Here is an 11,593-nt window from a genome sequence, read left to right on the forward strand (position 1 = left end):
GGAAGGGGGGAGCTCCCCTCCCCCTGTCCAAATCAGTTTTTTCCTTGCTGCAGCTCATAAAATAAACTGTCTCTGACTACTTGTTGCTACCAAACGCAGAGTAAAGGCTTGTTTTCTTCCACAGTATTCTAATGCTTAACCACCCTGACAGTTAAGAAGTTTTTCCTAATGTCCAACCTAAACCTGCCAGGGTGAGCTCTTTGAACCTGGTGTCTCCTGTCTCTGTCCTTGCACTTTATTCACTGAAGGAGGTCTGACTGCTAGAAGAGCCGCTTGTTTGCTGGAGAGTGTGATTGTATGGATGTCTGCCAGGGTTCCTTCTATTTTTTTCGATCTGCGTGCAGAATAAATGTTGCTCTGTGCACCGAGGCATGTGTGGATGTGCACCACCAGTAGAAACACATACTGCTAGCTGGAGGTGCTTTGCTAATCAGCTAGGCAGCATTTGCATCTCCCCTGGATGGCTGCACAAATGCTCCACTTACTGGGCACACCGGCATCTGGTCTGGCTTAACAACAGGGAATCTGGAAGGCGTGTTGCCCTGCTGGCTTACGATGCTGTCAGTGAATTCAGGCAATGAGAGACCACTGCCTTTCCTGCCACGTAACATTGGAGTGCAGATCAGGCACTAACCTCGGCCTTTCATTGGTATAACAAAATACAGGACTTTGCAGCACTTTCAAGACTAACAAGCTGGTTTATTAGGTGATGAGCTTTCATGGGCCAAACCCACTTTCTCATATCAAATTGTGAAAGAAAATTGGCATGACCATATATACCAAAGGGATACAATAAAAAAAAGTGAACACATATAAAATAGACAAATCAGATTTTAGAACAGAGGGAGATGAGGGAGGAGGTTAGTGACTATTAGATAATTATATTGGGGTGATAATTGGGGAAGCTATCTTTGTAATGGGTAAGATAATTAGCATCTTTGTTAAGGCCCATTCGTAAATTTTCCTACATGCAGGGGATGGTGGAAGTACTGCCCCTGTTGGCCTGTTCTAGGTACCCTGTAGAGAGCAAGAAAGTGATGGCTGACCTGGGCCAGTGTGTCGGGATCTGCCTTGGGCAAAATGCATGGAGGGGTCACTTTCCATTGTAGGTGTGACGACAACCCTTCGGCTGGGCCTTGTGCTGACCTCATGGAAAGGCACGACCTATAGAGTCACAGAGGCATGGATTCCAAGGCCAGAAGGGACCACCGTGATCTGGTCACCTGAGCCCTAGAGACCAACTCACAAATCATTCCTAGAGCAGAGCTTGGAGAGAAAAAAAAATACCGCCCATCTTGACTGAAAAATGGTCCATGACGGAAAACTCAGCCAACCCCTTCATAGGTGACTCTAGTGGCGAATTACCCTCGTTGCTAAAGAGTGACATCGTATTTCCACTTCCAGTTTGTCTCACATCAGCTTCAAGCTTGCAGTAGCCCACTCGCTGCTAGACTCAAGAGCCCCTTATTACATATTCGTGCCCCGCGTCACTACTCACGACGGGGATCTAAGTTACCATTGTTTTATTTTCAGTCCTGTGATCAGTTTCTCTTTCTCTGTCAAGATGAGGCCGAATATGGAATCCCCTCCCACCCCCAGGTGGGATGCAGCATTTTCTGAGCTGGGAAACTGTCATTTGTCATATTTAGAAATCTCACGGATGTTTGGGCTCTGGCCACATTAGACCTCCTGCTTGCGGAAGAACATAAGAATGGCCACACTGAGTCAGACCAAAGATCCATCTAGCCCAGTGTCTTGTTTTCCAATAGGGGAATGCCAGATGCCCCAGAGGAGTGAACAGAACAGGTAATCACCAAGTGATCCCTCTGTTATCATCCCATTCCAGCCTCTGACAAACAGAGACTAGGGACACCATCCCTACCCACTCTGGCTAATAAGTATCGATGGACCTAAACTCCATGAATTTACCTAGCTCATTTTTTAACCCTGTTAAAATCCTGGGTTTCATTATATCCTCTGGCAAGGAGTTCCACAGGTTGGCTGTGTGCGGTGTGAAAAAAAACTTCCTTTTGTTTGTTTTAAACCTGCTGCCTATTAAAGGCCTCTTGGCTCTTCCCTGCTGGAATAGCTGTGGTGTGCACATCGCCCCCTGCTGGGGAGTATGGTACTGTGTTGAGTGCAAGGGATAGAATCACCTTTCTTCCCTATAGATGTCTCTGGCACTGCCTTTTCTGTGCCCAGGTGGCACAGTCCTGCCTCTTGCAGGTACGTGCAGCACAGGACAGGACAGTCGATGGCTGTTCCCCCTTTCTGTAATGTCTTGTGCTGATCAATCTGCAGGTGGATATGGTGTCTGCTGCCTGCTTGCACAGCCTTTGTTGGCCCGGATACCGGGACTGGTGTGATCGCTGCCCCCTGCTGCTGGGCCCTGGCCTAACTTGTTGTGTCTCTTGGTCCTACCCCACCAGCTATGGGTAAGCCCTGTGTCAGATCTGCTGGGGAAGGCCTGGCTTCTGGGATTGCCTTCAGGGGGAAATAACAGCTGCCCTAGGCTTGTGTGTCTTGATTGGGCGAGGTGGGAGGGGGCCCAGCTCCATGCTCCCAGAAAGGGCGGAGCCTCAGCAGAAGGGGCGGAGCTCAGGTAGAGGGGGCGGAGCCTCAGCAGAAGGGGTGGGGCCAAGGTGACCCTCAGAGCTTCCCAGACTGCATTCCATGCACATCCCCAAGCACTGTCTGGAACATGGGGTTCCAGCAGTGATAACAGAGAGCACCACGCCCCTTTCAATCACCGGGCCCAGGACAACTACCCCTTTTGCCACCTCCTGTGGGTGGCCCTGCTGACTCGTGCCCACTGCGCTCGCTGTCAAGTCCTGGGCAGGATCGCTGCTCCTGGTGTGATGTATCTCTGCTTCGTCTGAAGGTGACAGAGCGAGCGCTTTGGACAGGGGCAGCATTGCAAGGCAGAACCACAGTACGTGCCAGCCTGCCATATCCACAAGGGGTGCCACTGCGGGGAATGCTGTGTGGTCGTGCCTCTCGCTAGCACGTGGTGCCCCTTCCTTCCCAGGACTCTCACGCCGTCACCTTCGCCAGCGGACCAGGAGCATTGGCCACTTTCTAACCCGGATCCATGTCAGACCCATGGGCCTAGGACGTACAACTCAGCTCTCACTGGCTCCAGGGGCTTTGGAGATGCTACGTGCTGCCTTCCATGCAAGCCACAAGCAAAGGCCAGTCCCTAAAGGGGGCTGACTTCCTTAATCCTGGTACAACGAGGTTTACAGGAAGTCGGGGTTAGAATTTTTTTCGAATTAACGGGTTTCTTGTGTAGGCCATGCATAACGTTATTCCGAAATAGCTCTGCTGTGTAGACGTACCTAAGGTGCCACAGGACGGCTGGTTGTTTTTCAATGAGAAGGGTTTAGCATAGCCAGGACAGGTGTGCTAGGACTGTAGGGGAAAGAGTTTGCAGCATGGGCCTGGTGTAGGGCCTGAGGCCTAAACTAAAGTAAGCAAAGGTTATAGTATAGTAAGCAGCTGACAGGCCCTGTTACAGTTCAACGTGCTGAGTATTCCAGGGACTGGTGTCCTGATTTCCAGGCCCTGTCAGCTGAGTGGTTAACTCCACAGGCATCAACACTGTCCCCAAGCTAGTTAAATTTGGCCTCTCCTTCCCCAGGCAGGAAACACGCCGGGGCTCTGTGATCCTTTTGGACTCGCAGACTAACAAGCCGCACTGGGCATTGTTAAGAAAGTCTCTTAACCATCCAGGAGACCGCACATTAGAGAACTTGCAGGCAGCTTCCCTCGTCAACAACGGGGCTAATGAGGAGACTAACAAGATGGAAAGTTTTCTGTGGCTGATGCTAATGAGCTGCTGCTGAAGCCATTTGGCCTGTCACAGCTCATGAGCTCAGCAACAGCAGAGTCAAGGGTCAGCGTCTTGGCCGACTGCGGCTGGGTCAATCCTAGGATGCCCCCAGCTCTCTCCTTCCGTCTCTAAAATTGTCACCCACTGATGCGTTGGTGGTGAAGGAATAAAATCCCCCGGGTTGAAAGGCAACAGGACTGAGTTCACTCTCCGGCCAGCTCAGAGAGAAGCAGCAATTTGTGAACTGCTGAGTCTCTCCTGGGTGCTGGAGAAGGCCCTGAGCTGCTAACATCAACAGGCACTGAGGACCTCGCAGGATCGAGCCCTTTGCAGTGCAGAGGGAAGAGAGGAACAGGCTCCAGGCCATGCCCTGATTGCCCCCTAGCAAGGTGGTGCTGTCCTTGCCAATGCCTCGCCAGCCTACCCTGCAGCCCCCCTTGCCACTCCAGGCTGAGGCGCTCCAAACTCGTCCAGCTACCCATCCCTTTGATACTGTGGGCCTGGCCACACAGATCTCTCTGTCCTGCGCCTCAGCCCCCCCGTGTTCTTCCAGTTTGTACCCCCAGAGCTGCCCCCAAAATCCTGCCTTGTGAAAACAACCTTTGATTTCTCATTGGTGACCCAGCTGCCCACCTACTACAGGTTGAAATGCTCTAAATCAGGACTTCCTGGTCCGGCAACATCTGTGGTCCAGAAGAAACATGGATGGTGCTGGACCAGGGAGTCCTGATGGAGGGCCAGAGGCCGTAGACCTGTGGAGGCAGGGAACCCAGCTGGACTGGCTGCAGGGGGACCAGCGGCCAGGAGCCCAGCCACGGATGCAGAGTGCCTGGAGCACCAGCGGACTCCGGTGGGGCAGCGGTCAGCTACAGAGGAGCTGGGAGCCCTGGTGGTGAGACCCCAGGCTGCCGTGGAAGGGCTGGTGGGCCAGGAACCTGGCATGGCAGCAGGCTGCTGGTGAGGCAGTTGGGTGGTGGCAGGGGGGGAGCCAGTGGGGAGGTTGAGGCCACCAGGAGAACTGGAGGGCCAGAAATGGCCTCCCCTGATCTGGCAAAATCCCTTGTCCGGGACCAGTCAGGTCCCAGGGTGATGGACCAGGGATGTCCAATCTGTAGTACACTAGAGTCCTGAACCTCACATCCTCTGCCTGTCACAATAGCCCTGCCACCTCCCAGTAATCCACAATGGCTCTGAACTCTTACATAGCACCCTTCATCCAGCGATCTCAGAGTGTGTCTACACTGCAGCATTTTTCCAGAAAAACAGCCATTTTGGACTCTTCTTCCAAAAGAAGCCTGCTGTCTAGACCATGGTACCCCCAATGAATGATTCCCCACAGTCCGCACTGCCATTGAATTCTTTTGACAGAAAGTCAAAAGAACGGAGGGGTTTTTCCGACGACGGTAAACCTCATTCTACGAGGAAGAAGCCTTTTTCGGAAAAAGGCGTGTATGGACACAGAAGAGGGAGTTCTTTCGCAAAAAGAGGCCTCCAGGAAATAACACAGGTGCCCTGGTGGTCACTCCGTCCAGATTAATCACAACTTCAATGTGAGATAGTGTCCAATCAATGTGGACGCTATCTTTTGAACACAACACATCGCTTTTTCATTGCACCTTTGGGCTGTGTCTACACTGGGCCACTTATTCCGGAAAATCAGCCGCTTTTCCGGAATAAGCTGCGAGCTGTCTACACTGGCCCTTGAATTTCCGGAAAAGCAACGATGCTCTACTGTACAAAATCAGCCGCTATTCCAGAAAAACTATTCTGCTCCCGCTCGGGCATAAGTCCTTATTCCGGAACACTGTTCCAGAAAAGGGCAAGTGTAGACAGCCCAGTAGTCTTTTCCGGAAAAAAGCCCCGATCGCAAAAATGACGCTCGGGGCTCTTTTCTGGAAAAGCGCATCTACATTGGCCACGGACGCTTTTTCGGAAAAAGGGCTTTTCCGGAAAAGCAGCCTGCCAATATAGACGCTCCTTTTCCAGAAATACTTATAACGAAAACTATTCTGTTTTAAGCATTTCCGGAAATTCATGCCAGTGTAGACACAGCCTTTGCTGTGTGGACGCTGTCTTTCAAAGTATGCTTTTCTGGAAGATCTCTTCCAAAAGCAGCCTGCAGTCTAGATGTAGCCTCTGAGACAAAGGCACCCCCAATGAATGATGCCTCAGAGTCATACACTGGTGTGTGACATAAGTAGCACTTGCTTGTTGCATTAAAACCTTTGAAACTTTTTTTTTTTTTTGGCTCAACAACTTTGGTCCCTGTGGGTTTGTTTGTTTGTTGTTCAACCAATTTTTTTCCCGCCATGTTCGCTATTTTTTGAGAAGCTGTCTGGAAACCCTAGTATCTCAACCTACACGCCTCAGAGAGCTGGCAAACTCGCTACTCATCCTGTTAATGAACATCACTGCTGTTCTATCCCTGGCACTCTGAGCAGGCCTGCCCATGTGACATTATCACGGCCTCCCTTATCCACCACTCACGCTGTACAAGTCCTGTGACCTTGGCCAGCAGAGCCAAACCCTTATCTGAAGCACGGCTTACAGGACTGCACTCCCTGAGAGTCCAGCCATGCTCCCTTAAAGTTATCCCTACCCGCCTCAGCCCTCACCCATTATGCCCCCTCCCATTCCATTGTGGAAATCATAACTAACGTCAGCATAGTCCGGAATATGGCCCCCTACCAGTGTCCCCTGTAAGCTAAGCGCTTGGGTGGTCACCCAGGAGAGATTCAAATACACTCCACAGCTGGCAGCGTGTGTTTCTATTGGCGATACACATCTGCAGTGCTTCAGTGCACCGAACAAAATGTATTCTGCACATCGATGGAAAAAATGTGAGGGAACATTGGCCCCAACATAGCACCTCTTCACACTTTTGGCTCCTGCATCTGAGGCTTGGCCTACAGCCTTTTTTTGCCATTCCATGAGGGTCCCTAGCTCTCCCACTCAGTAGGCAGACATGAGGGCCACTGTCACTGAGAGATGCACCGGAGAACACGTCACAGACGGTTCAAACAGAGGCCCAGCAAGACATTGTAGTACCAGGTTGGAGCCCCGAGATGGGGTAAGGACTGGTATTTCAGGTACGACATCTCTGATACCCTTCAGAAATTATTTGGTGGGCAAACATAGACACCCCCTCCACCTTGTGGTGAAAAGCGGTAACTGCCACATAGTGTGTCCTGACTGGGCTAAGTGATAGGCCAGGTTTCTTCAACTCCACCATTCCCCCCTAATATCAGTGGTAAGAGGGCAGTAGTGGCCCTGGGCTGTTTGTCTGACACCACATGTTGAATCTCTTCCATTTATGCAAGTAAGTATTCCAGGCGATTGTCCTTCTCTGCTTAGCACTATGCCCTTCACCTCTTCTGAGCAAGTCAGTTCATCAGGCTAAAACTCGGCATCCTGGGAGAGAAGGTTTGGCAGAAGGCCTGGTGTACGTGCTGCCATCCTCCACAGGGGTTTAACTGGGCCTTGTGGGGGCTATCAAGATGGCTTTGGTCTTGTTGGCTCTTATTTTATGTCGAGAACAGGGGATGCGGCGTGTAGCAGAGGCGTGTGTCCCGTTTGAGGAGAAAGGTTTTGTCACTCACAGTCCTGCACGTTCAACACGAGGGAATCTGTTTTCTCAGGATGGGATTTTGCAAATGCACCCGAGGGATTTAAGCGCACGAGACCCATTGGGAACCCGGACTCCCTCCCTGAGGTGTTTCGAGGAGCCTAATGGTCAAACTGAGCTGAGAGGTCTCCACCTAGCAGCCTGATCCTGCTTATTTCATTGTGACCCTTTCCAGAAGGAAGCTGTGTAGCCATAGGCACAATTAGCCACCTCAGCTATGAACCCAGGCAAGACCTCGAGCAGGGGTGGGCAATAATTTTCATTGAGAGGCCACTTAATGAATTTTGAGACGTGGTCACGGGCTGGTTCCAACCATCAGAAGCGGTGGGGCTTGGTGTAGAAAGGGAAGGAGCTGGGGACCAGCTTCCCCCCAGAGTTGTCTGGGGCCAGAGGCTTTGAATTAAAAACATAGCCAAGGGCTTGCAGCTCCCGGCCCTTCCACTACCGCATTACCTGAGAGCCACCCAGGGTTGCTGCGGGTTTTTATCCTCTTGGCTTCAGGCTCACAGAGGCTTACGGTCACAAGCATGGGATTCCATTCTTGATCACCTTGGCTAAAACCCACAGCAGGCCTTGCCTTCATGAACTTGGCCAGCTGTTTTCTGAACCCATGTAGACTTTTTAATCATCACAACCTCCCACAGCAATGAGTTCCGCAAGTTAGGTGGTCATTATGTGAGGAAGTTTTCCCTCTTGTTTCTATTAAATCACCTACTCATTTGATTGAATGGCCCTCTGGTTTTTGTATTATATGAAAGGGCAAAGAGCACTCCTATATTCATTTTCCAGCAACATTCATGGTTATATAGACCTCTATCATATCCTCCACCCTTTAGTGTTTTCTAAAATGTTTGCTTTCTCCTAATATAGATCCTGTATCATCTTTGTTGCCCTTGGTTTTCCAATTTCAAGATATTCTGATTGAGATGAGGCAAGCAAATTGGACAGGGTATTCAAGGTGTGGGCATGGATTTATATAGTGATTCGTTCTGTCTTATGTTCTGTGCCTTTCCTAACAGAATATACATTTTCAGAGAAATAAATGACTGAGATCTTTCTTGAGTGGTAACATCTCATTCAGAACCCATAACTATATAGGTATAGTTGGGATTATTTTTTCCACTGTGCGTTACTTTGCATTTAACATTGAATTTCATCTGCCATTTTGTCGCCCAGTCACTTAGTTTTGTGAGATCCCCTGTAACTCCCTGCAGTTGCTTTGGACTTAGCTAGCTTATTTATATATCATCAGCAAACTTAGCCACTTCACGGTGCAATCCCTTTTCCAGATCATTATGTTGAATAGAAGAAGTCCCAATATAGAACCTTGAGGGATGCTGCTTTTTATCTTCCTCCATTGTGAAAACCTATTGTCTAAAACTGCCCTTCCCTCCCCCACCCCCATCTTTTAACCAATTACTGATCCAGGAGAGGATGTTTCCTGTTATCTCATCATTGCTTAGTTTCCTTAACAGCCTTTGGGGTGGGACCAGACTCCATCATCAATGTTTTTTCCTAGCTAGCACAGCCCACAAGAGCCCAAAATTTCTGGCTAGCCACTCATGTCCAAAAGCGTAAAGATATATAAGGCTACGTCTATACTACGAGTTTTGCCGGAAGATACAATGCAAATGAAGCACAGATTAGCATTTTCTCACACTTCATTTGCATACTCTCTTCTGATCCATTTTTGCGCTAGGGGTTTTTGCGCAAAAACAAGCAGTGTGGACATTTCCTTTTTGTGCCAAAACCCCTCTTTGTGCAAGATCGGTATACCTCCTTTTTTGAGGCATAAGGATGTTGCACAAAAAGGGGGTTTTGTCCAAAAAGGAAATGTCCACACTGCTTGTTTTTGCATAAAAACCCCTAACTCAAAAACGGATCAGAAGACAGTATGCAAATGAAGTGCAAGAAAATGCTAATCCATACTTCATTTGCATTACCTCTTCTGGCAAAACTCATAGTGTAGACATAGCCTAAAATCTCTCTTTGCCCAAATGAGACATTGTTAAATCAACAGATCCAAAAACCTTGTATCCAAGAGTTGTTAAAGAGCTGGCTGAGGAGCTTTCTGAACCTTTAATGTTGATTTTCAATAAGTCTTGAAATACCAGGGAAATTCTAGAAGATTGGAAAAAAATACTGTTATGCCAATATTTAAAAATAGTAAATGGGATGACCCAGCTTCAGGACTCTGTTAGTTAAAATATGGCAATATAATCAATGCCAATCAACATGGTTTTAGGCCAAATAGATCTTAAAGTATCTCTTTTTTTATGTGATTACAACTAAATCGCTAAAAGGCTGATGTAATATATATTGAGACTGATTCTAACTTTGCTCTCTCAGTGTCTATTCTAAAATTTGGGTACAAATTTACCCTTTAGATTAACCAAGAGGCATGTTCTCAGAAGTGGGAGGAAAAATCTTTTCTCATCAAACATTTTTTTAGGGTGCCCTTCACCTCCTTGTTCCGCAGGCTGTAGATTAGGGGATTCAGCATGGGGATCACCACTGTGTAGAACACGGAGGCCACTTTATCTAGGTTCTGTGAGTGCCTGGAACTGGGTCGTGAATACATGGACCCCGCTGCTCCGTAGAAGATGGCGACAGCCGTCAGGTGGGAGGCACAGGTGGAGAAGGCTTTGCGCCTGCCCTCGGTTGAGCGGATCCTCAGGATGGTGGCCAGGATGTAGATGTACGAGATGAGGATGGTCAAGTTAGTCACAATCATATTGAAGCCGACAAACACAAACATCACAATGTCATTGAGGTGGGTGTCGGTGCAGGACAGTGCGTAGAGAGGGGGACCGTCGCAGTAAAAGTGGTTGATGACATTTGGGCCACAGAAGGACAGCCGAAGGGCAACACTTGTATGCACCAGGGAATTCAGAACCCCCGCAAGATACGAGCCAGCCACCAGGAGAGCACACACTCTGTGGGGCATGACAGCGACATAGAGCAGCGGGTTACAGATGGCCACGTATCGGTCGTACGCCATCACGGCCAGGAGGTAGCACTCAGCGGTGGCAAAGACTGCATAAAAATAAAACTGCGTAAGGCAGGCAGCATAAGAAATGACTTTCCTCTCTGATAAGAGGTCTGACAGCAACCGGGGGGTGATGGAGGAGGAATAACAGATGTCTAAGAAGGACAAATTACTGATGAAGAAGTACATGGGAGTGTGGAGTTGGGGATCCGCCCTGATTAGCATGATCATCCCAAGATTCCCCACCAGGGTGATCACATAGATTGCTAGGAACACCAGGAAGAGGGGGACCTGCAGGTCTCGTTGATCCGTGAATCCCACAAAAACAAACTCTGTGACAAGGGTCCAATTTCTCTCCTCCATTGTAATCACACGTGGTTGCTCTGAGGGAAAAGAGATGCAGAGAAACAGGGTCAGCCCCATCTCGGATATTTTCATTCACGCAGCACTGATGGAATTTGGGGAAGTGATGTGGTTTTTCTTGTGAAGCAGCCTGAAATTCAGGGGCCGCATGACACCATCACTGTGGACTGGACCGTTCAACAAAACAAAGCAAAGGAAAGTGCTCCCCCACGGTGCACTCTGGTTAGACCACAAATTTCTGGGCTTGATTGATGGGGTCATTTGTGTATTAAGGCAGATTTGGCGAGGGACAAATTCCTGTTTTATCCACGAGGTGCAACAAGAATACAATGGTTCTTTGAGAGGGAAGGGAACCATCTGAAAGGAAGAGGAATGAGTGTTTCAGACAGCTGCAGGAGAAAAGGGTCTAACTAGTAACAAAGGCTGAGAAAGAATCAGTTTAGGCGTGTAAACAAGCCTATGGAAATTCAAGAACTTTAAGGTTAAGTACAAGGTTGAACCTTTGTGGTCCAGAATTCTCTGGTCTGGCAACATCCGTGGTCCAGCAAGACTATGGAGGTCACAGAACTAGAGAGCCCCAGTGGCAGAGATAGCTGGCAGCTCAGAGCGGAACGAGCCAGCTGGGCCAGTGAGGCAGTGGAGCTCATGGGGCACCAGAGCCTGAAGACAGCAGGGCAGGGAAGCTGGCGGAGCTATTTAAGAGCAGGTTGGATAGACATCTATCAGGGATGATCTAGCGGGTGCTTGGTCCTGCTGTGAAGGCAGGAGACTGGACTTGATGACC

General features: G+C 49.2%; 1 protein-coding gene across 1 annotated transcript; it reads right to left on the minus strand.

Annotated features, from left to right (window-relative positions):
• Positions 1–9,864: 9,864 nt before the first annotated feature.
• LOC102448876 (olfactory receptor 8D1-like) lies at positions 9,865–10,809 on the minus strand. Its single transcript, XM_006116949.4, has one exon. The coding sequence runs from the start codon at positions 10,807–10,809 to the stop codon at positions 9,865–9,867; it is 945 nt and encodes a 314-aa protein (XP_006117011.2).
• Positions 10,810–11,593: the final 784 nt, after the last annotated feature.

Source organism: Pelodiscus sinensis, chromosome 5 (assembly GCF_052426305.1).
Source record: "Pelodiscus sinensis isolate ZL-2025 chromosome 5, ASM5242630v1, whole genome shotgun sequence".
NCBI lineage: Eukaryota > Metazoa > Chordata > Testudines > Trionychidae > Pelodiscus > Pelodiscus sinensis.

What these genes read in the sequence shown, in the direction of transcription:
- LOC102448876 (XM_006116949.4), bottom strand. Translation starts at nt 10,809, where the DNA reads ATGGAGGAGAGAAATTGGACCCTTGTCACAGAGTTTGTTTTTGTGGGA.